At 55.1% G+C, this 27,928-nt stretch overlaps 4 protein-coding genes across 4 annotated transcripts in view; 1 reads left to right on the forward strand and 3 right to left on the reverse strand.

Moving 5' to 3' along the window:
• LOC137143217 (zinc finger protein 420-like) overlaps nt 1-14,151 on the reverse strand; it is a 37,563-nt gene extending 23,412 nt beyond the window's left edge. The window contains exons 1-7 of the mRNA XM_067532883.1: nt 14,120-14,151; nt 10,465-10,572; nt 5,826-5,992; nt 5,549-5,631; nt 4,973-5,099; nt 4,256-4,372; nt 2,277-3,666 (exon numbers count right to left, since the gene is read on the reverse strand). Of these exons, the coding sequence (XP_067388984.1) occupies nt 2,277-3,666; nt 4,256-4,372; nt 4,973-5,099; nt 5,549-5,631; nt 5,826-5,934 (1,826 nt within the window). The 5' untranslated portion in view covers nt 5,935-5,992; nt 10,465-10,572; nt 14,120-14,151. The remainder of the gene's footprint in view (nt 1-2,276; nt 3,667-4,255; nt 4,373-4,972; nt 5,100-5,548; nt 5,632-5,825; nt 5,993-10,464; nt 10,573-14,119) is intronic.
• The window catches only part of LOC137143264 (zinc finger protein 436-like), a 604,313-nt gene that overhangs the window by 186,907 nt on the left and 389,478 nt on the right, over nt 1-27,928 (forward strand). The window lies entirely within an intron of this gene.
• On the reverse strand, nt 7,921-27,905 carry LOC137143218 (zinc finger protein 585A-like). The gene is made up of 6 exons (XM_067532884.1): nt 27,699-27,905; nt 27,116-27,252; nt 25,205-26,708; nt 14,120-14,160; nt 10,465-10,572; nt 7,921-10,131 (listed from the first exon to the last, which is right to left on the reverse strand). The coding sequence occupies exons 2-6, from the start codon at nt 27,237-27,239 to the stop codon at nt 8,426-8,428; spliced, it is 3,483 nt and encodes a 1,160-aa protein (XP_067388985.1). The 5' UTR covers nt 27,240-27,252; nt 27,699-27,905; the 3' UTR covers nt 7,921-8,425.
• Nucleotides 18,917-22,504, reverse strand: LOC137143282 (zinc finger protein 2-like). Its single transcript, XM_067533007.1, has 4 exons — nt 22,447-22,504; nt 22,150-22,276; nt 21,463-21,576; nt 18,917-20,411 (listed from the first exon to the last, which is right to left on the reverse strand). Exons 1-4 carry the CDS (start codon nt 22,468-22,470, stop codon nt 19,801-19,803), a joined length of 876 nt encoding a protein of 291 aa, XP_067389108.1. The 5' UTR covers nt 22,471-22,504; the 3' UTR covers nt 18,917-19,800.

Here is a 27,928-nt window from a genome sequence, read left to right on the forward strand (position 1 = left end):
CTACCTGGGAAACAGAAATTTGATAATTGCTTATAATGGTGTGGCACCCACCTCTCACAAGCACCCCCTTCTGGCCAGGTGTGTCTGCAGCTACACTCTGTTCCTCTGCTCACAGTGCACCCTCTGTCAGCTGCTGCACTTGTCAGGCAGGTCTTCAGTGATTCAGCCCTCCAGCCAAGTCACTCTCTGTCCAGGTGTGAAAACTAAACAAACCCCTTCTGGAGTATATGATTCAACCAGACCTTCTCAATGCCCTCAGTAATGTCCTGCAGCCCTCCCTGGGCTCAGTCCTTTAACAGTCCAACTGAGGCCATCACAGTGCCCACAGCTGGAGTCTGACTACCTTGCAAAGGTTGCTGCTCTAAGATAGAGCAGCACCCCCAGAGCTTCTCCCCTAGAGGCTCTTTGCCTTCCCTTTAGTGTCTTCTGACCCCAACTCTCCAGCTGAGTCAGTCTCATTTTGGCTACTTCCAGAGTGTTTCAGAGTCCAACCATCAGCCCCATCCCCAGGCCTCTTTCAACACCCCTTCTCAGGGCTTAGCCACTTCCCCACTGATTATTGGGGGAGGGAGAGGAGGAAACCCAGGCCCATCCACTACTCCAGGTCCTAAGCCACAGACCCTCTAAGTAGCAGCCTCAGGCCACATCCATCTAACTACCTGCATTTCCCTGGGCCACTTCCCCACAGCCCTTATTATACTATGAATCCCAGCAGCCAGCCAGGCGCTCTTCCTCACTCCCCCATCCTTACTAGCACTGAGATGCAGCAGTTCTCTTTAACTAACCAGGAAAACCCTAGTCTGCACTCCTCTAGCACCAGCCAGCAGGGAACTGCCTCTGCCTGTCTGCTATCTGCAGCTCCTTTTTATAAGGCCCTCTGGGGCCCTGATTGGCTGCTCCCTGCAGCCTTTCTGATTGGCTGCTTCCCCTGCAGCCACTCAGGCCTGCTTGGAGGACCTCCCATTGCTCTTTTTGTGGGACAAGTGTGGCAGGACCCTGAGGCCTTCAGAAGGGGGCCTCTGGGCCTAGTCCACCCTGTCACGGGGCTCTTTAGGCTAGCAGAGGAAGACATAACAAGATCCACTGGCTAGAAGCTGAATCTAGACAAATTCAGACTGGAAATGAGGCATAATTTTTTAACAGTGAGAGGAATTAACCACTGGAGCAATTTACCGAAGGTTGCAGTGGAGTCTCCATCACTGGCAATTTTAAAATCAAGACTGGATGTTTTTCCAAAAGCTCTGCTCTAGGAATTAGTTGAGGAAATTGTCTGGTCTGAGTTATAGGGGAGGTCAGACTAGATGATTACAGTGGTCCTTTCTGGCACTGGAATCTATGGATCTATAAATGAATGAATTGTGCCAGGCACTGCCCAGACCCACAATTAGAGACAGTCCCTGCCCCAAAGAGCTCATAATCTGAATAGATACAGGGAAATTGTTGTTCCTTACCCTTAGATGTATATATATACCTCCTCTCTGATTTCTATTCCTTACGTCTGATGAAGTGGGTTACAGCCCACGAAAGCTTATGCCTGCAGAAATTAAATGTGTTAGTCTTTAAAGTGCTACAGGACTCTCGTTGTTTTTGCTGTATACAGACTAACACGGCTACCACTCTAGAGAAATGAATGAATCTAAAGCCTATGATAGTCTTCCCACTGACTTCAACGAGCTTTAGATCAGTCTGTGAACCCCAGACCCTGACCCCTGGGAGATGGGAAGGAACAAAGAGTGAAGCCCAGAGCCAGGGAGATCCAGGGGAATGAATGGATGGGGTCCCCCATGGGATGGGTACAGACATTAGGGAACAGGCTGGGCCTGGAAGGGTTAATGATCCTTGCTAGAAGAGGGGTGTGGGAGGAGGACATGTCCCCCAGCAAGGGACGGGATTCCTAATAGAAACGACTCAAAATGCCTCTTCTTATTTCCCATGACACCCAAATCCAGCCTCCAGCCCTGCACCACTGCCCTCCTGCATCAATAAAATTCAATAAATCAGTGCAAAGTTCTTTACTTAGGAAGGAAAAATCAAATGCACAACTACAAAATGGGGAATAAATGGCTAGGAGGTGGTAGTGCTGGAAAGGATCTGGGGGTTATAGTGCAACAGGAGTTCCAAGGAAGATTGTGGAGTCCCCATCATTGGACGTTTTTAAGAATAGGATGATCTGGGGTTACTTGGTCCTGTCTCACCTCAGGGGGCTGGAACTGATGACCTCTCACGGGCCCTTCAAGTCCTACATTTCTATGATTCTACCACTGCAGCTTCTCTTTCATCCGCAGGCCTGGTTGGGCGCCCCATGTGCCCAGGGGCAGCCATGCTGCCCCTCCTCCACGTCCCGTAGCTGGATGAAGGGGTCTCTATAGAGGCGGCTGGCAGTGGGGACGTCCAATGGGCCCCTCTCCTTGGCATGAGTCCTCTGGTGCTGGGCCAGGGCTGAGCCTTGAGAGAATCCCTTCTCGCAGTGGGGGCAGACGTAGGGCCGCTCCCCAGTGTGGATCCGAATGTGCTGTGTCAGCGCCGAGCTCTGCTTGAAGCTCTTGCTGCACTGGGTGCAGAAGTAGGGCCGCTCTCCAGTGTGAGTGCGCTGGTGCCGCTTGAGGGCTGAGCGGTCCCCGAAGCCCTTCCCACAGTCCCCACAGCGGTGGGGAGTCTCGCCGGTGTGGGTCCGCTGGTGCTGGATCAGCGCCGAGCTCTGGCTGAAGCTCTTCCCGCACTGGGCGCAGTGGAAGGGCCGCTCCCCGGTGTGCAGCCGCTGGTGGGTGGTCAGCGCAGATCGTTGGCTGAAGCTCTTCCCACACTGGGGACATTGGTAGGGTCTTTCACCCCGGTGGGTCCGCTGGTGCTGCAGCAGGGATGACCGCTGGGTGAACCCTTTGCCACACTCCCCACAGGCATTGGGCCGCTCGCCAGTATGGGTGCGCCGGTGCCCGTTGAGGATGGAACGCCGCATGAAGCCCTTCCCACACTGCGGGCAGACGTGGGGCTTCTCCCCCGTGTGCACCCGCCGGTGCTCCGTCAGTGATGAGCTGCGCCGGAAGCTCTTCCCGCACTCCGGGCACTTGTGGGCCCGCTCCCCGGAGTGCGCCACCAGATGGCCTGCCAGGGCGGCGATCTCCCCAAAGCGCCGGCCACATTCGGTGCACTTGTAGGGCAGCTCCCCCGTGTGGCTGCTCTGGTGCCGCAGCAGGTTGGTGTGGGTGCTGTAGGCCGCCCCGCAGTGGGTGCAGACATGGGGCTTTAACCCGGCATGGACCCGGCCGTGGCGAGTCAGGTGCTCCTTGTGGCGGAAGCTCTTCCCGCATTCGGCGCAGGGGTAAGGCCTGGCACCACTGTGGATGCGCTGGTGGCGGAGGAGATTGGAGCGGATGGCGAAGCTCCTCCCGCAGTCGGGGCACTGGTAGGGCCTCTCTCCTGTGTGGGTGCGCTGGTGTTTGATGAATTCTGAGCTCTTTCCGAAGCTTTTCCCACAATTCCCGCAGATGATGGGCCCCTCTCTTGCCCGCAGGTGACCACTGGCTTTGGGTCTTTCGCGCTGAGATGGCTTCCCCTGCTGCCATCCCACCCCACCAGATACCTCTCCCCACTCTGGGCTCTGGGACGTCCTGAGCAGCTCCCCTGCCATAAGCTCTTCCTGCTGGGGGTTCTTCCTCCTGGCACCTGCTGGGAGAGAGAGAGAATCCAGCCAGGGTCTGACCATGCACCTCGACATCTCCACTGCGATCAGAAACAGGCTGACCTCATTCATGAAGCTGGACATTACCACAGCTAGGCGGAACCATGACAACGATTGGGTTCTAACGGATCATGTAGCATGGACAGAGATGAAAATCCAGGACTGCGTCTCAGTGCTGGATCGCCAGCCAGTAGAGATTGGCTGCAGCTCCAGTGAAGTCAATGGGTCCAGATCCCCAGCTGGTATAAATTAGCATCACTTTGTACACGCCGATGGAGTAACCCTGGTTTACACCAGCTGGGGATCTGACCCTGTATTGTTAGGGGCTAACATGTCTAGAGATATCAATTCAACCCTTTGTTTCTCCTTCACCCATCCTTTGTCTTTTAAGAGGGAAATCATGTGGCAGGCACCATGCCTGTCTTTGTGTTTGTGCAGCACCTGGCTCAGTGGGTCCTGGCACCTGAACAGGGTCTGTAGGCACTACCATAGAAAGTGAGACAGAACTGGGTGGGCGTTCCCACCTTCTCCCTTCCTTCCCAGATGGTCTTGGAGGCCATGTCACCCATTTTTCACCTGTGTGGGTGCCTCTCGGGATCTCCTTTTCCTCAGAGCCCTGGAGATCCAGGACACTCGGCTCTTCCCCTCGCTCCATCCGGGAGATCACTGCCGGGTCCGGAACAGGGAATCCTGCTGGCGGGGAAGGACACAGTCAAGAAGGCACTTGGGAGATGTGAACAAACCCTCTTTAAATGGAAAATGAGGCAAACACTTGTATGCGACTGTGGTCATCAGTCACAAACGATGGAGCACCTCATATCTGAGTGTCCTCTTCCTTCTTTTGCCAGGGGCCTGAAAGCTATTCACCAACTCACTGCTGTGACAATGTGCTGGCCATCAAACCTAGCTAAAAATGTGTAATTGTTGCTATCTACGCAAGCCACAGAAAGAAGATGATGACGGCACTTGGTGAAATCTCATCCAAGGGCTTGGTACAGTGAACGCTCCCTGATTTTAACCCCGGCCCTGTTCTCTGTTGGGTGGGATGCAAGATCCAAGCAGGGGGGAAATGTTCACAGGGACCCTTTGGGGCAGTGAAACACTTGGGGGGCAGATGGGCTGCACCCCCTGTAGGGCAGTCAGGGATCCCCACACACAGGGGAGCTGGATGACTCAGACAGACAACAAAAATTAAACCCAGGTCTAACCTCACATAGATAATTTATCTGATGGGCCAAAATCACCCTGGGCACTTCAGAAACCCCCCACTCCCCAGAGGCAGCAGCTCCTCACCCAGCGAGATCAGAGTCTGGTAATTCTCTTGCATGACGTCTCTGTAGAGCTGCCTCTGCCCCTCATCCAGGAGCCCCCATTCCTCCCGGGAAAAAAACACGGCCACCTCCTGGAACGCCACCGGCACCTGGAACCACAAGAGACCACATAGTCCCATCCAACGACAGGGGGAGGCAGGGATGAGGAAGAAGTGTCAGGGAGGGAGGAAGGAAGTGGCGGAGTGGGGCAGAAAGGGGAGAGAGGGCTGTGAGACAGGACTGGAGGGAAGGCGTTTAAAGGAGTGAGAGTGATGGGATGATATTCACAAGGGGATGTATGCTCCCAATATAGGGCTGAAACCCTCCCTTGCTGTAGCCAATGAATGGGCTCGTGCCATAGATTTCAGTGCCTCAGGATCTGGCACGCTACTGCTGTTCAAAATAAAGCCCAGGACAGAATGGGATCAGTGCCCAGAGGGTTTCTGAATGACCCCTGCAAGCCTCAGAGAGGAGCCAGTTAACAACCCAGTCCCCACCCCCAGGAGAGACACTGGGCTCCATCCTTCTGAAGCAAGGATGGGGTGACCCTGCAACTCACCTGGACGCCAACCAGAGGGGTTGATGACGTGGGCTCCTGCTCATCATTGCGCTTCTCCTCAGCTCTCCGGGGCACATGCTGATCTGGGAAGAGGGGGGGATGTTAAGAATGTATTATGTGGGGGTCCCAATGCGGGTATCTGTCCCCCTTCAAGACAAATCCTTCTGATCCCACATGCTGGGATCATGCTTAGCCCCGGCACTCCTTGCAGGACTGCCCCTTGGCACAGCTCTTAGCCACCTCTGCAGCTCTCCCACCCCATCACCCTGCTCAGTACCCCTTTCCCGTAGCTCTCGGGGCTCCTGGGACCGCTGGCTCCGGGATCCTGGGAGTTCCTCCTCAGACACACACTTCAGCCGCTGCAGCTGGAGGCTCGGGGAATCCATCTTGTCTGAGATCACTTCCTGCCCAGCTTGACCGAACTGGGATGAGGACTCGAGCAGTCTGGGAGAAAGAGATAATGGGAGCCTTAAGTGGGGGCGCATCCTAGCTGCAAAGGGCAAGTGCAGATCAGAGCTCAGGCTTTAGGATGCAACCCTAGGGACTTCTGGGGTTTCCAGGCTAAGAGCTCTGGCTTGGAGCTGCCGTGGGCCCCACAAACTCCCCCCACCTCTGCTTCTCAATCCCGGCTGCTTCTTCCCATCCTCCAGACAGCGATTTCCTGACTCAGCTGCTGTTTCTCTCCTTCCCCTGGAGCCATCTCTCGCTGTGTCTTCCTGGCACCTGATGTCCCTCTCACCGCCTGGCCAGCTGGGGAGATTCCCCTGGGGCTGCAGACATCCACAAGGTGCCAAGAAGGACTCTGAGTCTGAGTCCAGGATGCAGCAGGGGGCTGGACAGGAAGGTCCCAGCGCTATTACAGTCCCCACTTTTGGCACAGGCGGGTTTGGGAGATTGCTGATTTTAACCCATTCACTTCCCAGATAGGGAAACACGGTAAAACTTTTCTAATAAGCCCATCCCTGCTGGCTCTGTGCACTGCAGCCCAGATCCTCCAAGGCAGTGTTTCTCAATGACTGGTCCATGGACCAGCACCAGTCCCTGAGATCTCCCTGACACAGTATAGGAAGCCGGTCCCTGGTATCAAAAAGGTTGAGAAACACTGCTCCGAGGTTTTTAGGCTCCTAACTGCGAGTGATTTGGGGCACTGGAGTCAGCGCTGATTGCAAAGGAGAGATTTCCATGGACATTAGGCTAAATACCTTAGAAGATCTGGGCCCGAGAGTTGGCATAATTGGGGCACTGGGACATCAGCTTCCCCAGCAGAGTCAGTAATTTGATGGCAGCAACCCCACTGCAATTTGCCCCTTGCCAGTCCTCCCTGAATGGTCACAAAGATGCATTCATAGGATCCTTTGGGGGAATGGGATTCTCCTTCCTTTTATTGGCCCACAAGATGAATAAGTAACCCGCCAGCTTACAATAGGCACCCTGTAGGGGGCGCTCTCCCTCCTAGTCAGTGCTGAGTCTGACCCCGATGTGGCACTGGGCATGCTGTGCTGAGATGGTGTCAGGGTAAACCTCAGCCTTAAAACCAAGGTCCTGTGCAGTCATGTTCATTACCAATCCCACATCCCCTTTCCCAAGAGGTGGGGCAAGAACCCTGGTGTCCTGGCTCAACCCACGCCTAGATGTTCCTAGTCACTCTTCCTCCCCCCCAATCCCACAGTGGCAGTGGGATACAGGAGTCTCTTCCCTTTCCTGTCTCACAGCTTGTGCAATATTCTGAGGTGAAAGGTCAGCTATGTCTCCTTATGGAGTCCACCCTACTTCCCCTCAGCAGACTCTGGGGATTGCAGCAGGCCTGATGCATCTGTGGCAGTTGCAAATGGTGGGAGATTGAACTACTGGGGCCTGAGATGTCTGTAGCTGTTGGAACAGGCAGGAAATTGGTGTGCTGGGGCCATGGGCTGGCTCCATGGCAGCTGAAGGAAGCTTTTCCTAGGCCAAGATCTGTAACCAGAAAGCTGCAGTGATATCTTCATGAGCCTGTCCAATGGAGGAAGAGGCTCAGACATCACAGCGAGGAAAGTCTATTTACTTTATAGGCTAATGGCACCAGCCAGTGCTTACTTTGTGCTAGGGCTGAGCTTTTTGGCTTGGCAGTTCTTAGCCCCAGCCCCTCTGGGCTTGCCACGTCAATTATGAAAGTTAAAAGATTGGTTGAGCTCCGGCACTTCTTTCATTACAAATTAAGCACTGAGGCTAGCGTACTATGCTCATCCATGTATCTATGATGAAGACAAGTCCATAGGCCAATCTGCACTCTGGGAACTGCCTTTTTGGTGTGTGTTTGTACAGCACCAAGTGCAGTGGGGTCCTGGACCATGAATGGGGTTCCTGCGAGTCACCACAATACAGAGAACAGTTCATCTACTCCAAGATATTGTTTATTGAATGGGGAGAAATAAGAAAGAGAAAACCAGCAGAGAAAACCCTTGATGAAAAGCATTTTTTTCACTCTCATCTAGGCACAGGCACCGCAGAGCCAGGCTGCAGAGGGCCAGTCTTCATTACCAAGGCAAAAAATGCTACAGCTCTACCATTAGGGTCCAGGTTGGGCCTAGGAGGGGCTAATGATCCTTGCCAGGTGGGGAAAGGGGGAAAACTACCCCAACCTGGGGCACTTTGTTGCACAACTCCAGTTCTCCCGGGACCCCTAAGAAGCAGAAAATAACTGCCCTTTACATTTTTGCTTCATAAAGTTTGTGTTTCATTTTTATTCTGACATCCTGGCCTCTGACCCCTCCATCCTGTCCCTGGCTGTCTGGGTAAGGGCAGCTCAGTTTGCCTGGAAAAAGCCCCATCACGTTTAATTCGTATTCCACCATTCGATGCCCAAACCCTGAATCTAGCCCTCCCCAAAAAATCTCCCCTTCACTCAGGCTCCTCTTTAATCTGCAGGGGGGGTGCTGGCTCCGCTTTAATTTCCTGTGGCAGCTCTAGCTGCTCCTCTTTAACCTGCGAGGGCCCATCTTGAATATCCTGAGGTGGCTCCAGCTCCTCCTTCACCTGTGGGGGCGTCTCCAGTTCCTCCTTCACCCGCGGGGGCACCTCAGAATCCCACGTCCCCGGCGGGAGCACCACCACCACCACCTCCTTGGGCTCAGTGCTGTCCTCCCCTGGCTGAATGAAGGGGTCTTTGTAGAAGCGCGTCCCCACGGCCTCATGGGAACTGCCGCTCCCCTTGGCATGAGTTCTCTGATGCTTGGCGAGAGCTGACCGCTGGCTGAAGCTCTTGCCACAATGGGTGCAGGAGAAAGGCCTCTCCTGCGTGTGGATCCTGGTGTGCTGGACCAGTGTGGAGCTCTGCTTGAAGCCCTTCCCACACTGGCTGCAGCGGAAGGGCCGTTCACCGGTGTGGGTCCGGTGGTGCCGCTTGAGGGCCGACATGCCGCTGAAGTTCCGTCCGCACTGGGCGCAGCCATAGGGCGACTCACCCGTGTGGGTGCGGCGGTGCTGGGTGAGCGCCGAGCTCTGGCTGAAGCCTTTGCCGCACTGGCCGCACTTGTAGGGCCGCTCGCCGGTGTGCAGTCGCCGGTGCGTGGTCAGCACTGAGCGCTGGCTGAAGCTGCGCCCGCACTCCTCACAGTGGTAGGGAGTCTCGCCAGTGTGGATCCGGCGGTGCTGCACCAGAGCCGAGCTGGCGATGAAGCTCTTGGGGCAGTCGGGACACTGGTGAGGCTTCTCTCCGGTGTGAGACCGCTGGTGCTGCAGCAGCGAGTGCCGCTTGGTGAAGTTCTTCCCACAGACATCACAGACGTTGGGCCGTTCCCCCGAGTGGCCCCGAATGTGGTCATTGAAGGTGGCCCGGCGCATGAAACTCTCCCCGCACTGGGAGCAGACGTGGGGCTTCTCCCCCGTGTGCACCCGCCGGTGCTCCGTCAGTGACGAGCCGCGTCGGAAGCTCTTCCCGCACTCCGAGCACTTGTGGGCCCCCTCCCCAGAGTGCGCCACCAGATGTGCCACCAGGGCGGCGATCTCCCCAAAGCGCTGGCTGCACTCGGTGCACTTGTAGGGCAGCTCCCCCGTGTGGCCACTCTGGTGCCGCAGCAAGTTGGTGCGGGTGCTGTAGGCCGCCCCGCAGTGGGTGCAGACGTAGGGCTTTAGCCCAGCGTGGACACGGCCGTGGCGGGTGAGGTGGCCCTTCTGCCGGAAGCTCTTCCCGCACTCGGTGCATTGGTGGGGCCTGGCACCGGTGTGGATGTGCTGGTGTTTGCTGAGGGTGGAGTGGAAGGCAAAGCTTCTCCCGCAGTCAGGGCAGCTGTAAGGTTTCTCTCCTGTGTGGACCCGCTGGTGCTTGAAGAGATCATAGTTCTTCACGAAGCTCTTCCCGCAGTCACCACAGATGACCCGGCCCACCCGCCTGTGCCGTGCCTGGAGTACAGATTTAGCCTGAGCTTTCCCCTGCCCCAGCCCTGCCCTGCCCTGGCTCTCGCTGGCCTCACCCCACTCAGGATTCTGGGATGTCCTGTGTGGCTTTGCTCCCACAGGCCCTTCCTGCTGGGTGTTCTCCTCGTCGGTCTCACACACCATCCCGGCACCTTCTGGGACAGAGAGAGAATCCAGCCGGGGCTCGTTCCCTGTGTTGGAGTGAGAGGGGGCAAAAGAGTTTGTCCCTCAGCCGAAAACCTGATGGGCAGGAAGAGAAACCCCCCAAACTTTCCCTGAGGGGAGAGGATGGGCTGGATCTGTCCCCATGGCCCAGCTGAGCCCTCAGACAAAGACTGGGGGAGAGGAGGGCTCCAGCCAGGGGTGAGAGCCAGGAGTGACACATGCCATGAGGACAGGGACCTGCTGGGGATGACACTGAGTGAGACGAGACAGAGCTGGGAGGCTCCCTGCAGCTTTGCTGGGATCCCAGCTTTTCCCTTCACTCCCAGACAGTCCCTGAACCGGTGGCACTTATTCCTCACCTGTGTGTGCACTGTCTTCCCTTTCCTTGGCACTCTGGAGATCTGGGACCCCCGGCTCTTCCCCTTGCTCCATCTGGGAGATCCTGGCTGGGTCAGGAATGGAGAATCCTGCTGACAGGGAAGAAAGCAAGCGAGACTGCGCTTTGTGAAATCTCCCGTGAGGACCTGATACAGGGAATGCTCCCAGATGTTAGCCATGCCCCTGTTCTCTGCTAGGGGAACACTGCATCCAAGAGGGGGAAAAGTTCATGGAGACCCAGTGGGGCAGTGATATGCCACTGGGGAGAGACAGGCAGTTCCCCATAAGGGAGTCAAGGATACACACATAGGGAGGCTGGGGGGCTCAAGCAAATGGAAACTATTAAGCCATTTTTAAACTTGCTAATGGACTCGACGAGCCCCTTTCAAGAATGGAGATGACCCCAGAGAAGGGAAAGAGCCTTGAACTGAAGCGGTCCCAGACAGTTCAGCATGCACAGGCACACACCCCAGCTCCTAATCCATAAGGAGAAGCAGCTCCTCACCCAGCGAGGTCAGAGAACCATAATGCTCATACAAGATGCCCCATAGAGCTGCCTTTGCCCTTCATCCAGGTCACCCCACTCTTCCTGGCTAAAGCACACAGCACCTGGAATCCTCCTTGAATGTCACCAGCACCTGGAATCACAAGGGGCCTCCAACAGAACTTATTGCACCGATTCCCTTCCCTCCACAAAATCAGTGCATGAGCCACAAGGGGCAGCATAGCAAGCTTGTGGTAAAATCCCAAGGGAGCAAGAAAAGCAGCAAAAGGTTTCCCTGGAATCTCTTTTGGAAAAGAGAGGGGTTTTGGAAGAGAGAGGCTACTAAGAAATGGGCTGGGGCAGGAAAGGAAGAGAAGAAATACACTCCTACAACAGGGTCAAAAGATCCATATATTGAAGCCAGAAGAGTCTCTTCTTGTCCAATCTCCAGTATAACTCAGGTGAAAGGATTTCACTCCGATTTCTGTATCCAGTCCAATAACTTGTGGTCGAACTAAAGCATACATTTTAGGAGAGGTACAATCTGGATTTCAAGACTCTAAGCAATGGAGAACATACCCATCCTTTGAGAAGCTAGTTAATCACCTTCCCTGTTAAAAATGTGCATTGTATTTCCAGGCTGATGTAATCTAGCTTCTACTTTGAGCCTCTGGATCTTGTTCCTACTTTGCCTAGTAGGTTAAAGGAGTCGTCTGCCCTCTGGAATCTCCTCCCCACAAGGGTGGTTATAGACAGTGATCGAGTCCCCTCTTCACCTTCTCTTCAATGAGCTAAATCGATCAAGTGCCTCAACTTTCTTGTCAGAGAACCATGGCAGACTACCCAGACCTTTCCAAGATGTGGAAGTGGGAGTGAAACCTGAGAGGAAATGGAGAGAGACTCCGGTGCACCCTGTCTCTCTCTAAATCCTATGTTCCTTGATAACTGGTTCCTGGTACTAAACCTGCCGTCTCTAAGCAGGGTGATAAAGAACTAGACAACTCCAGCTACACCTTCTGGGCCCTTCCCAGTCAGGGAGATCATGTTGACTAGCAGACGGAAACATTTTGAAGAGCTGACCCCCACCACAGCACCTCCCGTTGTTGAGGGAGTCTGCCCTCCATTAGCCACAGGGGTCGGTCCTGGGGCCGGTTTTGTTCAACATCTTTATTAATGATCTGGAGGATGGGGTAGATTGCACCCTCAGCAAGTTTGCGGACGACACTAAGCTGGGGGGAGTGGTAGATACCCTGCAAGGTAGGGATAGGATACAGAGTGACCTAAACAAACTGGAGGATTGGGCCAAAAGAAATCTAATGAGGTTCAACAAAGATAAGTGCAGAGTCCTCCACTTAGGAAGGAAGAAACCCATGCACAGCTATAGACTGGGGACCGACGAACTGGGCAGCAGCTCTGCAGAAAGGGACCTGGGGGTAACGGTGGATAAAAAGCTGGATATGAGTCAGCAGTGTGCCCTGGTTGTCAAGAAGGCTAATGGCATATTGGGCTGCATTAGGAGGTGCATTGCCAGCAAATCACGGGAAGTGATTATTCCCCTCTATTCGGCATTGGTGAGGCTGCATTTAGAATATTGTGTCCAGTTTTGGGCCCCCCACTACAAAAAGGATGTGGACAAGTTGGAGAGAGTGCAGCGGGGCGCAACAAAAATGATTAGGGGGCTAGAGCACAGGACTTATGAGGAGAGGCTGAGGGAACTGGGCTTGTTTAGTCTGCAAAAGAGAAGAGTGAGGGGGGATTTGATAGCGGCCTTTAACTACCTGAAAGGGGGTTCCAGGGAGGATGGGGCTAGGCTGTTCTCGGTGGTGGCAGATGACAGAACAAGGAGCAACAGTCTCAAGTTGCAGGGTGGGAGGTCTAGGTTGGACATTAGAAAAAAGTTTTTTACTAGGAGGGTGGTGAAGCACTGGAATAGGTTACCTAGGGAGGTGGTGGAATCTCCATCCTTAGAGGTTTTTAAACTGAGGCTTGACAAAGCCCTGGTTGGGATGATATAGCTGAGGTTAGTCCTGCTTTGAGCAGGGGGTTGGACTAGATGACCTCCTGAGGTCCCTTCCAACTCTATGATTCTATGATTCTCTAGGGCCTTCTGGATTGACTCAAAATTGGCTACAGCTTCCAAACTGGTCCAGTCTCCTCTCTGTGAGTGGCCAAGACAGAGGTTGCACCCCAAGGAGACCCAGCCAGAGTGATCCATACCGTAACGATTTCCATAGGCTGAGATTGCTGCAACTCGCCACCTGTAGCCTCGAGCTGCGATCTCACAAGCGCTTTGGCTGGCCCAAAACGGAAAAGCTGATAGCCACCTGACTACAGCTCTGCTCCTCCACAATGCCTTGCTGCTTCTCAACCTCCATTTTGGTCGATATGCTGTAAATGGCTAAACTCTGCCTCTGCCCCACGATCCTCTGAAGTCATAAAGCATTGTGGTATTTGGGCAAAATTTGTGTGTACTTCTGTCTGTCTGCACACCCCTGAACGCTGTCTCCCCCAGAGTATACTTTTCCAAGCAACGGTCTCTCTCGCCCTTCCATTACGCTACCTTTATTCCCCTGAACGAACTGCGCCACCCCACATCCTCCCCACAGCTCCACACCCAGGCCTGTGGAGAAACCAGTACATTCCCCGGCATGTGGAGAAAGCTGAGATTCCTGCCTCTGGCTCGTGCTGTGCTGCTGAGCAGAGAGGCCTCATCTCCATGCAACATGTTGTGATGGCCGCCATCTTGGCCAACATACCAGGGACCTGCAGAGCTAAAAGCACATGCAGCTACAGCTTGAGCTGAAGAACCAGGGCCCCCCAAAGTGGGCTGGAACCAACTCCTATCTTCTGTGGGTCAGGCACAGAAGGGAGATCTGTGATGTACAGTCGCTGATGGACTACAACTGCACCTCAGTGAGGAGGTGAGGAGGAAATCAATGGCCCCACAGGGGACAGTGCCCTGGCATGACCTCCCACTTCTCTCTTCTTCTATCCATGTGCTTGTGAGAAAGGGTCTGCCCAGCCGCCACCATCCCCTGGGGTGGGAAACTCTGAGGATAGGGCATAAAGAGGATAGAAGGGGCAGAAATGGAGAAGAAGGGAGGGGGAGGGTTTGGTAGGCTGGTGACCCCAGGAAGATGGCATGGGCTCACCTGGAACCTGGGCATAAGGGGTCAGGGAAGAGACTCCGGCCCTCCATCACTCCTCTCCTCATGCAGGCCAGACACCTGGGGCAGACCTGGAATGGAAACAGGGTCAGGGACCAGCCAAGTCAGGGTAGCTTAGGGATCAAACCCCTCCGCTAAAGCCCATGGCTGCTCCCATGAAGAGAGGCCCTGCTGGGAACACTATCAGCCCCACTGGCAGCCCCAGTGCTCCAACCACCTGAGGAGCAGCTCCTTCTCCTCCCTCTGGGGCTCTTCTGTCAGGGAGGCGAACCCCCACCCCTGGACCTTCTGAACTGCGACTGGGACAGTCTAAGCATTATACAGCGGGCAGCTCCCATACAGCTCTGCTAATGCCCTCCATCCTGCCCCACAGCCTCCTACTTTCCCACCCAGAGCCCTACCAGTGCCCCTCAATCCCAACCTGCAGGCCTTTTCTCCTTTGCTTTTCTTGGCTGCTTGCACCCACTGCCTTTGCTACGGTTTGTCTCCTGGAGCTGCCTCTCGATGGGATCCCCCGGACTCACCGCTCTGGCCAAGGCGATTCCCTCCTGGGCACTGGGGCTACAGACGGGGATCCAATCCCTTTGCACACAGGGTGCAGGGAATGACTCTGGTCCGGAGTCGAACCCAAACCCAGGGGCGGCTTGTGCAGGAAGGTCCCCAGCCTTATTGCGTCCCCAATTCTTACAACTTCCTGCTTTTCTCTCTCGCCCGGGCAGGTTTGGGAACTCAACTCAGTGGAATTAACCCTGAATTTCCCACAATGTTGTCAGCCCCGCACATGCAAAAAACCCCGTGTTGAATCTTCCCCTAAATCACGAGATTAGCTAAAAGCCATGATGGGACCCGAGTTAAAAGTCATTAGTGGCTTAAAAATCCTGGAGCTTGGGTGCAAGAGCATGAGAGTTATTTAAAAAATAATAACTCAGCCAGGGACTTCTTGAGTCTTCTTCAGAGCTATGAGCTTTTAGTGGGGAGATATGGTGACCCGAGGTCCTGATTTTATAGGGACAGTCCCCATATTTGGGCTTTGTCTTATACAGGCAGCTATTGCCCCCCATCCAGTCCCAATTTTTCACATTTGCTATCTGGCCATCCTAGGAGGAGACTCCACAACCCCCCTACACCCATGGGCTTTCCTGCTGGCTGGGTGAAGAGGACTCTGCTTAGCTGCTGCTGCTCACCCCTGTGGGATGTGGGGCTCAGTAGGGGGTACGCTCCACTGGCAGTCAGTGCATGTTGATGACGGTTCCAGTTTCATGCCGGGCTGAAACCATATGTCTGACAGCCGGGTGTTATTGATGTCATGTCACAGTCCCCTCATTCATCTCACGGACCAGTCCATTCTGCATCCCTAAACCCTCCACACTACAAGAATTCCTTCCCATCTCCCTAACGCTGGCATGGGGGTCATGAAAGACCAAAGCTAAACCTAAATAATATTCATGCCTCTGCCCCAGATTCTGGGGGCAGCAACGGGCAGTCCCCCTTCAAGAAGAGGCAGGGACACTGCAGCCTACCCACATTGAGTGACCTTCCATGGCAGTTGGAAATGGCAGAAGGAAGGAATGTTCAGGGATGAAGGTTCCATGGCAGCTGGAAATGGCAGGAGGACAGAATGTTGGGGCCTGAAGAGTTCCGTGGCAGTTGAAGGAGACATGGGCTGTGCCATTGTAACCCCCTTTCCTTCATGGGGTGTTGCAGATAAGACCCTTAGTTATTGCTAAATTAGAACCCGTCAGGCTTGTTGTAAGATTCCAGTGTATTACCAGATGGGTACCAGATCAGCCCACCATAGGATAAGCAGGCTCAAGATTAGGCAAGATGCCACAGCTATCTTGCGGTCAGCTGGTCAGGCTTCTCTTGGGCATGCTCAGAGGCAGCAGGGAAAGAACCATACCAGGCATCCATGTTGATAGTACTTCACATGCCTCCTTTAGGGCAGTAGCAGCTGCCTCTAGAAATACAAGTCTGATGTGACAGAAAGGTCACACACACTAGAGAGAGTAGCTTTAGCTACAGGGCCACCTGGCCTTGCACATTGTAGACCTTGAGCAAGGACCTGAACTGAGATGCTCAGGAACTGACTGGGGGAGGGATGGGGGTGTGTTGAAAATGTCCACTGGACAAGCATGTGATGTCTGTCCCTCTAGGGCCTGAGCTGCACTGAGAATAACCTACTACTAATACCCACTACGAGTCCCTTCTTTAGCTCATAGTGGTAGGGGTCCGTGCCGTATTTAGTGGCCAAAGAGTCCACGTTTGGCATGCCTTCCCATGCAAGGGAGGGAGCACACAAGGGCAGTGATCAGAAAGGAGGAGGAGAAAATACAAAAGGAGATCCTACATAGCACTGGGCAGGAAATAGTTTTCCTGTTCCATGAAAATTTTCAATTTTTCTCTCCTCCTGAATTGGGATGCAAAGTCAAAATGTTTAAGTCTTTAGTGAACCAAAAATTGGAGGGGGGGGGGGTGACAGTGGAGAGAAAACACACACACAAACAGGCTCAGGTTTCATTCCAAAATGTTTCACTTTAATTTTGACCATTTTTTGCAAATTTTTTTTTTACTATAATTAGCTTAAATTTCTAAACAAAAAGTTACTTTGAAATGGAAATATTAAAATTTTAAAAAGGGTCAAAACAGATAATTTGGACAATTTAAAACAAGTCAGCACTTTTTGACGGAAAACATTTCATCAACATATTTCCAACCATTTCTAGTCCTCTGCAGATAACAGAAAGCTAGATCTGACAAATGGGGGCAATAGATTTACATAAAATTAATAGTTTATATTGCATTCATTGCCAACACATGTTAGACACACACTGAAGAGCTATGGCGTTTCATACTTAGGACAACTTACATATAGAGATATAGAACATTTCAGCCATAGCGCTCAAACCACTGTATGGAGGAAGGTTGGTCTTATCTCATTTTACAGATGAGCAAAGTGAGGTACAGGTAGAAGTGACTTGAACCCAGGAGTCCTGACCTCATCAGCAGTCTGTAGTGCCTTCCACCCTTTGTCTGTAACAAGGCTGGTGTAATGGGGTGCACTCACCTCATGCGAGTGCCCCCGGTCAACTGCGTGTGTGCCTGCAGTTTTTCTCTGCTCATGGTGCCCCGTCAGCCACCATGCTTATCAGGGGATCTTCGGTGACTCAGCTGGACACACAGTCTGTGTGTGAAACAAACAAACCCCTTCCGGGGTACACAGTCCAAAATGTCCTGCAGCCCTCCCTAGGCTCAGTCTTCTAATGGTCCAACAGGGGCCGTCATGGTACCCTCGGTTGGTCCCACTAGGTTGCAAGGTTCCTATTCTGGTACTCCTTCCCTGGAGACTCCTCGCTTCCACTTGAGTCCTCAATGAGCCCAGCCTTCCTGCTGAGCTACCCCTCTTGGACTCAGTTTGCTGACCACAGATCCTCGCTGAGTCAGTTCCAGTATGGTTCCCTTCCCTGGGTGCCACAGTTCTAATTCCCTTCCTTAGGGTGCAGCCACTTCCTCCATTGGCTGATGGGGTGGACCCAGTCCCACCCACTGCTCTGGGTCCCAACATAAGGACCTCTAAGTATAGCAGCCTCATTCTGTGCCCCTTTACTAACTGCTGCTCTATGTTTCACTGGGCCACGTCCCTGCAGCCTGTCTTAGTTGAGTCCCAGCAGCTAGCCAGAAGCTCCTTCCTCACTCCCCCAGTCCCTTCTAGTAACTACCTGCTTAGTCGGGCTCCCCTGGTCCCAGCTAGCAGATAAACACTTTCCAGTGAGGGCAGGGGCTAGCTCTGAGGCCTCCAGCAGGGAACTTCTGGACCTAGTCCACCCCATCACCCTTGGAACCTGCATCTTTCAAGCCAAAGAGTTAGTAACCATTCCTCTCCAGATCCAGCACAGTCAAATCCCTGAGCAAAGCTCCAATTGACCCAGATACTCTTAAATGATGAAAGAGAAGAATAGATAAACAGAAACACCAAAATAAATATAGCATTCCCTCAGTCCCTTCTAGATACAACCAGTGCAAAGTCAGGCTGGGGATGTAAATCATGAATGGATTTGTAATTTATTATTTATATTACACTAGTGCAAAGGGTTCTCATTGAGCTCAAGGCCTCTGTTGTGTCAGGCACTGCACAGACCCCATCCAAGATCAGGGCCCCAATTGTGCTAGGTGCTGTACAGACCCCAACTGAGATCAAGCCCCTCCAATGTGCCAGGTGCTGCATAGGCCTGACTGAGATCAGGCCTCTCATTGTGCCAGGCATTGCACAGAAACACAGTGAGAGACAGTCCCTGCCCCCAAAAGCTCACAGTTTAAATAAGACAAGGAATAGGAGCGGGACAGTGGAAAAATGACTTGCAGAAGCTCACACAGCAAGTTGGTGGCAGACCTAGGAATCAGTGCGTGGGATGGTTAAAGATTTTTGCTGAGCAAGAGGCAGAGCAGGGGAAAATGAACCCCATTCTGAAGCAATTCCTGGAGGTGTTTGTTGTGAAACAAAACAATCATCCTCACTTTTTCCTCCATTAACTTTTTTGTGGCTTTTCCACATAATACATCTGCTAATGTCACAGTCTTAACACCCAGGATTGAACCAGCAAGCTCAAGATATAAAAGCATAAGCTGCCATAGCATGAGCTAAAGACCAAACCCTCTTTAACCAGAGCTGTAACAGATTTGTGTCCTGTGTGGATCACGGACAGAGGTAGAGCTATGACACACACTCACCAATGGGTTAAACTACTGCCTCCAAGCTAATGGGCCTGGTTAATTAGCTCAAGCCAAAGGGAACTGTGGGTAGACCTAGCTGGAAAATGTTTCTGGGTCCCCCTCCCCAGAAAGTTTTGATGAAAAAAGGAGGGGGGGGAATCATTTTTGCCTACATTTTTCACTGAAAATTTTGATTTTTCAGCAAAAATTGGAAAATTTCAGCCAAAGCCCAAAAAAATTAAAATTGGAAATGCTTCATGGGAGTTGTAGTTTGGGTGCCTAGTGCTCCCATTATCTTCCACAGGCTGGCCCGCCTGGTTGGACTACATCTCCCATGATGTACTCTGGCCTCCCCTAGGAGATGGAAGGTGGTGCACCATGGGAGATGTAGTCCATGGAGTAGAACCAAGCCACAGCTCTCAAGAAGCACTAGGGCACACACCCGAATTGAAACATTTCAGTTTCTGGCTGAATTTTTTCTGTTTTGGGCATCTGTTTCTTCAACAACAACAACAATCAACATTTTCTGTGCAATTCGAACACTTTTCATGGAAAATCTTCGTTTAATCAAAAAACCAATTTTCCATCAAAGTAAACTTTAAATGAAAAATGTTCAGCCATTATAATTATGCCCAGCTCTCATCTAGTGCTTTCCATCAGAAGATCTCAAAGCACTTTACAAAAAGACCAGTATCATTATCCCCATTTTGCTGATGGGGAAACTGAGGCACAGAGAGGGTAGTGACTTGCCTAAGAACAATCAGCAAGCCAGAGGCTGAACCAGGAAGAGAACCCAGAAGTCCTAATGTAGTGCTCTGTCCACTAGAGCACACTGCCGCCCAGTCCTGCTCCAGATGTTCGATCCAGAGATCACCGGTTCAGTCCCTGAATTCCTTACAGCTGCTCTCTTCTCACTCCACCGTCTCCTGCCCAGATCCTCAGCCCAGCTGCAGATCCCATCACCCACTCTCCTCTTTCACTGGCTCAGCATACCACATCCCACCAGCCTCCCCCTCGAGGTCCCGTGGCTGGACAAAGGGGTCCTTGTAGATCCGCGTCCCCACAGGCCCATTGGTGGTGTCTCCGCGGCTCATATGCTCGGCCTGGTGCTGTACCAGTGCAGCACTGTGCCTGAAGCCCCTGCCACACTCAGCGCAGAAACAGGGCCCCTCTTGAGCATGGACGCGCCGGTGCCGGCTCAGGGCCGAGCTAAGTTTGAAGCTCTTCCCACAGCGGGTGCAGGGGAAGGGCCGCTCACCGGTGTGGACGCGCTGGTGACGATCCAAGCTGGCGCGGATGGCAAAGCACTTCCCACAGTCAGGGCACTGGTAGGGCTTCTCTCCCGTGTGTGTGCGCTGGTGTTTGATGAACTCCGAGTTCTTCATGAAGCTTTTCCCACAATCCCCGCAGCTGATGGGCCCTGCTCTCCTGCGCCTGCGCCCTGGCTCCTTCTCTCCCTGCTGTCGTCCTGTGCTGCTGGCATCCCTCCACTCAGGGCTCCGGGATATCCCGCGCAGCTCCACTCCCACAGGTCCTGCCTGCTGGGGATTCTCCTCCTCTGTCCTGGCACCTGCTGGGTGAGAGAGAGAGAGAATCCAGCCGGGAATCACAATTTTACCAAGGTCCAAAATTCATAGATCATTTAAGGGATCATCTAATCCAATCTCTGTATCGCACAGACTGGAGAACTTTCCCAAATTACTTCCTGGTTGAACTAGCACAGATCTTTTAGAAAAACAGCCAAACTTGATTTAAAAATTGCCCAGAATGTGAGGACTGGCTGGCTCACGGGCTCTCGGCGTCTCCCCAGCCAGTCTTTCAAGCACTGCTAGATGGCATTGGGGGTCACAGTCCCCCCTCCCAATCCAGTATCAGCTGCAATAGCCTGGAGGCTCCAGACACCAACCTTCAGGAACCTCTCCTGTAACATCAGCCATCCACTCTATTGGGGGAACAGCCAGGTGAGTCAGTGCTGGCCCCGGTGCTGCACTAGGGGGCACTGTGCTGCAGGACGCAGTATTGGGGGCGCCCTCCCCTTGCACTCAGTGCTGTCCCCAATGCGGAGATAGAGGGCACTGTGTTGCCAGGAACAAGGCAGGGCCAGTACTCTCGAAGTCTGTGCTGCCCCTGATGCTTCCTGGCTCGCTGCTCTAGAGATTCCAGGGATCTCTATGGCGTACAAGAACTGCGTAGTATCCCTTTAAATAGCATGTGAACTCTCTAGTGGTGTTCACTGTGTTTTAGAAGCCACCAGAGGTATAACATGCCCCTCACTAGGCTTTGCAGTCTGTATGCAATTAGTCTCTGTGGTTACACTGGGCCCAGCAGGGCCTGACTGGGTTCTTCATATTATTGCTGTTGTGCAAAGAGCAAAAGACATGCCAGCCTCGCCTGAATCCTGGGGGCTGGGAGCTGCTGTTTAGAACTGAGAGAAAGCTTGCAGTGGCTTTGCTGGGACAGGTGGGATCCAGGAGTGACGACTGCCATGGGGACAGGTGCCTGCTGGGACAATACTGAGTGAGACCAAACAGAATGGGGGGACTCCCGCTAGCTTTTCTGGGATCCCAGCTTTTCCCCTTCACTCCTGGATGGTCTCTGAGCCGGGGTCACTCATTCCTCACCTGTGCGGGAGCCTCTTGGGACCTTCTTTTCCTCAGCGCCCTGGAAATCCAGTGCCCTCGGCTCTTCCCCTCGCTCCACCCAGGAGATCACAGCCGAGTCAGGGACAGGGAATCCTGCTCAGGGGAAGCAAACAGGCAAGACAGCGCTTGTTAAAATCTCCCTGGAGGGCTCAGTGCTGAGAACACGCCTCAATTTTAATCCTTACCCTGCTCTCTGCTGAGGGATGCAGGGGGGGAAATGTTCTCAGGGACCTTCTGGGGCAGGGACATGCTTGGGGGGTGGGCTATGCCCTCTGTAGGGGTGTGAGGGATCTCCACAGGCAGTGAGGGGGCCGAATGGCTCAGGGAGAGTCACTGGGCAGTTCCTAGCCTGCAGAGAGAGCAGAACTACTCCTGGGAATGGAGCTGGCCTTGGGAGGGGGATACAGGGAGAGAGAGAAAGAGAACTGGAGCAAGGAAATGCAGTTATCTGTTCCCTAGAGAGCCCTGGAAGTGGGGATGAAACTACTCCCATGTGAATCCCCTTCCAATGAGGGGACATAGGGTGACAGTCTTTCCTGTATGGTTGGGGCACAGGACAATGCCCCAGAACTCTAAGGGGCCAGGGAAGAGCCAAAGCTGTCCTGGGCATATCAGAAGCTCCCTGCTACATCAGCTCCTGATCTCCGAGGGGCAGCGGCTCCTCACCCAGCGAGATCAGAGTCTGGTAATTCTCCTGCATGACATCCCGGTAAAGCTGCCTCTGCCCTTCGTCCAGGAGCCCCCATTCCTCCCAGGAGAAATATACGGCCACCTCCTGGAACGCCACCGACGCCTGAAACCAGAAGGGATCCCACTCAGCACCTGCTACGGCCCCCTGCACTGGACCAGAGGGTGGGCAGCGAGGAGCATAGCTGGGAGAGCCCAAAGGGGAAGTCTGTGCAGCAGGATCCCAGGGGGGAAGATCAAGTGATCACCGATAGCATAATCCGCTGTAGATCTCACCTGGTAGCCAGCCGCAGCAACCATCAGCACCAGCTCCAGTGCTGTGCTGCTCCCCTCCTCACCCACCGCAGGCCAATCTGTGGAGAGGACAGGGAGACCATGTCAGAGGCCAGGGGGCAGCTCCACAAGGGGAGTGTGTATGGCCCCCTACGGAGCAAATCACTGCCGGAGATCCATGGCTGGCACACCCTCCTGGGGCACATGGGCAGCTGCTGGGACCCCAGCCCCCTTGGCACAGCTCTCAGCCCCACGCTGCCAGCTCTTTGCCGCTCCCCCATCCGGGGCATGTGAACCCTTCTGGGGAGCATCTGGAACAGTTTCTTATTGGGCCTGAGACACAAGCACTCTGTGAGCCTCTTCAAGCCACGCACTGAAAACCTCCAGCAGCAATTCGAGTTTAATTCTGCAGGACCCCAGTTCGCACTGCGCCCTAGGATCGTTCTCGCGCGCACCCTACCCATGCTCTGTAGCTCTAGGAGCGGCTGGTCCTGGGAACCCAGGGGCAACCGGCTGCGTCCGGCCTCTAGCGGGGATCCACGGCAGGGACCGAGAGCCAGGAGCTCCAGCTGGCAGCTCGGGGGATCCATCTTGTCTGAGATCATCATTTCCCCGCCCTCCGCTCGCGTCATGCGTGACCCGGAGCCAAACCCGTTATTACCCCAGAAGAGACAGGGAATGAATGAATGGATTTGTACATGTGCAGGGGGCTGCCGGTGCTCCCGACTCGCAGTCCCCCTCCTATCCCAGCCCTGGGCCTTCCACACCCCAGCTCCACCAGTGCTCCTCTGTCCCAACCCGCAGCCCTTAGGCTTCCCCCATCTCTCCCCAATATCACAGCGCTGTGCTAAGGGTTGCTGTAATGCAGGGAGAGGGGCCTGGGGTCAGTAGCAGACTCTCACCCCTATAAGTCAGTGCTGACCCCAATGCCCCTGTGTGGTGGTAGGGCTGAAGGGATCGGGGGGTGGGGGTCATTAGGGGGTGCTCTCCCCTAGAGGGGGGTCCATATTTTAAGTCAAGGCCCCAGCATGCCCGGGGCATGTGCTGCGACCACGGGTTTGCAATAATCTAAACACCCAAGAGTGGGCTACTGGAACTGAGACAGCTGCTAAACCAAAGGCCAGACCACTCGCATCCATTACAGAAGTTGTGTGATTCATCCCCAGAGTCCGGACAGGATCCTGGGCACTTGGCTGAACCCCAACTCTGGTGAATGTTGCTAGCCTCTCACCCCTTCCTGAGGTTTTCTGTGGTCCAGGGATGCTCCTCCCCTTCCAGTTCCAAATCCTCCCTCCCCCACAGTTGGAGGAGGAAAGGATAAGGCCCAATAGCAAAACTGCTGCTGCCAGGGTCCCCGGTCCCTTGCTGGTCCTGGGTGGCAGAAGTCAGATCACAGGCATGGGAGTCAGGGCTTTGCAGTGCGCTTGGTAGCACCAAGCAGGTTGCAGCAGCAGGAGGGGGCTGGCAGTGATGGAAGGCTCCGTGGTGGTTGGAAATGGCGCTGGGGATAACGTTGGGGGCCTGAGGGTTCTGAGATGGTTAGGGGCAGAATGTTGAAGACCCAAGGGTTCTGTGGGTGCTGGGGGTGGAATGCTGGGGGCCCAAGAGTTCTGTGGAGGCTGGGTGGGGGTGGAATGTTGGGAGCCTGAGGGTTCCATGGTAGTTAGGGGTGGAATGTGGAGTCCCCATGGTTCTGAGGTGGTTAGTGAGGGGGAAAACTGGACAATGGGGATAGATACAAGTCTGTCTCAGCGTTTGCAGTGCATCTGAGGAGAGATGTATGTGCAGCACCCAGCACTATGGGGTTCTACTCACTAACTGAGGCCTGTAGGTGCTACTAACATACAAAAAGGAACAGCCCAGGGCTCTTACAGAGCATCATTCATCCCTAGATCTCCCAATACTTTCCAGCAGAGCTAAATAGCATCATCCCTGCACTACATCTGGGGACACCCAGACACAGAGGGGAAAGTGACTTGCCTCTGTGCCCACATAACAAGGCAGCAGCAGAGCTTAGAACCCAGGACTCCTAACTCCCCTCCCTCCCAGGAGCTGGGGATAGAACTCAGGAGTCCTAGCTCACTAAACACACACCAAGTCCCACCACTCTACTGACCTAACCACTCCCATCTGCAGCCCTTTGCATGTCAACTGCATAATCCAGCCGCTGCCCCTGCAGAGCCGCCACCAACCACAGGTGAGGGAGGTACGGGGAATTTATTGTTTTCAGACAGATGTAGAAACAGAGAATGGATAAAAACGTCCTTGTGCCCGTCATGACTCAGACAGACCTGGGGGGTCTTGTGGACAAAGGGCATAAATGTCAGCCCTTGGGGACTAAACTGGGGGGGGCCTATTGCCACCGTGGAGATGGGCTGCCCTCCATCTAGGAACCTCTTTCTGTCTGTCTTCATGGGGAGCAGCCCCTAGAGCTCTCCCTGGCCCTCAGGAGAGGAAGGAGCAGAGACCAAAGCATAGAGACAGCGAGATCCGGGGATCAATGGGACTGGTCCCCCTGGGATGGGACACAGACATCAGGGGACGGGCTGGGCCTCTAGGGGATAATATCTCTGCAGAGTGAGGGATGGGGCAGGGGGAGATGCCTCCATCCCAGACACTTTGCCCCTAGCTCCAATGCAGAGGGGATTCCCGGTGCAGAGATGACTCAGAATGTCTCTTCCTATTCCCCGTGATGCCTGAATCCAGCCACGCTGCCTGCCGTCCGCTGATTCAGCAACACCGTGCTCCCACCTGCCTCCATCACTCAGGCTCCTCTTTGATCTCCATGTCCAGCTCCGCGTCCCACGTCCCAGGAGGCAGCACCACCACCTCCCCCACCCCGTCCTCCTCCTCGTCCTCATCCCGCGGCTGGACAAAGGGGTCCCGGTAGATCCGGGCCCCGCCGGGCCCCACCAGCGGGTCGCTCTCCTTGGCATGGGTGCGCTGGTGCTGAGTGAGGGCAGACCCCTGGGAGAAGCTTCGCCCGCACTGGGGGCATGGGTAGGGGCGCTCGCCGGTGTGCACCCGCTGGTGCTGGATGAGGGTGGAGCCCTGGGAGAAGGCTTTGCCGCACTGGGAGCAGACATAGGGTTTCTCTCCAGTATGGGTGCGGCCGTGTTGGGCCAAGGCCGAGCTGTGCTTGAACCCTTTCCCGCACTGGCCGCAGCGGTAGGGCCGCTCCCCAGTGTGGATGCGCTCATGTCGCTTGAGGGCCGAGAGGTCTCCGAAGCGCTTGCCGCAGGCCGCACAGCCATATGGGGTCTCCCCGGTGTGGATGCGCTGGTGGGTGGCCAGCGCCGAGCTCTGGCTGAAGCCTTTGCCGCAGTCGGCGCAGCGGTAGGGCCGCTCCCCGGTGTGCACGCGCTGGTGCCGCTTGAGGGCCTTGCGGTCGCTGAAGCGCTTCTGGCACTCTGGGCATGGGAAAGGGCGCTCCCCGGTGTGCAGCCGCTGGTGGGTGATGAGGGCGGAGCTCACACTGAAGCTGCGCCCGCAGTCACCACAGACATAGGGGCGCTCGCCGGTGTGGGTGCGCCGGTGCAGCACCAGAGAGGAGCGCTGGCTGAAGCCCTTCCCACACTGCAGGCAGCCGTAGGGGCGCTCCCCAGTGTGGACCCGCTGGTGCTCCCGCAGTGACGAGCCACGCCGGAAGCCCTTCCCGCACTCGGGGCAGACATGGGGCTTGCCGCTGTGGATCACCGCATGGCTTGCCAGCGCCGCTGCCTCTCCAAAGCGCCGGCCGCACTCGGTGCATTTGTAGGGCAGCTCCCCTGTGTGGCTGCTCTGGTGCCGCAGCAGGTTGGTGCGGGTGCTGTAGGCCTCCCCACAGTGGGTGCAGACGTGGGGCTTCTCCATGGCGTGAACCCGGCCATGGCGGGTCAGGTGCTCCTTGTGGCGGAAGCTCTTCCCGCACTCGGCACAGGGGTAAGGCCTGGCGCCACTGTGGATGCGCTGGTGGCGTAGGCGGTTGGAGCTGTTGGTGAAGCCCTTCCCGCAGTCGGGGCACTGGTAGGGCCTCTCTCCCGTGTGGGTGCGCTCGTGCTTGACGAACTCCGAGTCCTTGGCAAAGCTCTTGCCACAGTCACCGCAAATGATGGGCCCCTCGCGGGGGGAGCGGGCTGGCGGGACCACCTCACCATCCCGCTTCGCCCGCCTCTGCCGGCCCACCTCGCCAGCCTGCCCCCGTTTAGGGCTCTGGGATGGCCCGTGCAGCTCCGCTCCTGCAGGCTCTTCCCACTGGGGAATTTCCTCATCTGTCCTTGGACCTGCTGGGAGAGAGAGAGAGAATTCAGCCGGGGCTTGTTCCCTGCATAGGGAGAGAGGGGTGGCAAAGGGAGCGGAAAATCGGATGGGCAGGAAGCAAATCCCCCAAACCTTTCCCCAGAGGGAAGAGAAGAGGCCAGGTCTGCCCTGACAGCCCAACTGAACCCGCAGATCAGACACCAACCTCATCACAGCTGCAATTAATCATTGCAAACGTGACCCTCGGCGTCCGTCCGCCACAGAAAGGCATTGGCTGCTGCCAGTCAGCTAGCAAAGCATCTCCCTTAGCTTAGGCACTACAAGTGAAGGCTGTCAGCCCTCGTGGGTGACCCAAGCTCTGGCATCAGTCTCTAAAGTCGACGCAGGAGCTCTTGCAATCCGGTGCATGTGGTGCCCAGCCCTCCCTGGTTACCTGTTTCCTGCTGTGCTTCAGGATCCCCCGGCTGGTTCTCTGCTGCCAGGGGGTCATTTTGCTCCCTCTCATCTTGGGACAGGCTGGCAGGACTGGGCTCGGCAGGGCTGTCGGGCTGTGCCATCGAATCTCGGGCCCTGGAAACACCCGAAGACACCAGTCACCACAGAGCCCAGACTGATGGGAACGGGGAAGACGAGTATTTGCGGAGAGGCACGCATAGCCATGAGAAAGGAGAAAAAATATTCAGAGCCCCCAGACCCACGCCAACCTCAGACGCCCGGCTGGCTGGAGGGACCTGCCTCTCAGGAGCCAGCGGGGGTACTGCAATGACTAACTGGGGCCAGAGGTGAATAGAGCAGGCAGGCTGGACACTGGCCATATATACAGCGCCACCGGTGCCCCTCCAGCCCGACCCACAGCCCCTGCTATCCCAGCCTTGGGCTCCCCCACAAGCTCTGCCCGTGCCCCTCACTCCTGACCCGCAGCCCTCTGCTACCCCAGCCCTGGGTTCCCTCCCCACCCAGCTCTAGCCGTGCCCCTCAATCCTGATCCACAGCCCCTGCTACCCCAGCCTCCTTGCCGTGGTCGCTTTATCCAGGCAGCGATTTCCTGCCTCTGCTGGGCCCGCCTCTCACTGCGTCTCCGCTGCGCCCGGCCAGTGCGGAGGGGTCTGGGCTGCGGGGCCCTTTACAAACCCGATCTGATGCCCACGTGCCTCGGGCGCCCGCTCAGCCCTGCAGCAGCAAAATGAGCAAATTCCCGATCTGTGGCTTTTGCAGCAGGAAGTTGCTTTCTTCGCTCCCTCCTCTC

This window comes from Emydura macquarii, unplaced genomic scaffold (assembly GCF_026122565.2).
Source record: "Emydura macquarii macquarii isolate MOO-44397 ecotype Brisbane River unplaced genomic scaffold, CSIRO-AGI_Emac_v2 contig_3305, whole genome shotgun sequence".
NCBI classification, from domain to species: Eukaryota; Metazoa; Chordata; order Testudines; family Chelidae; genus Emydura; species Emydura macquarii.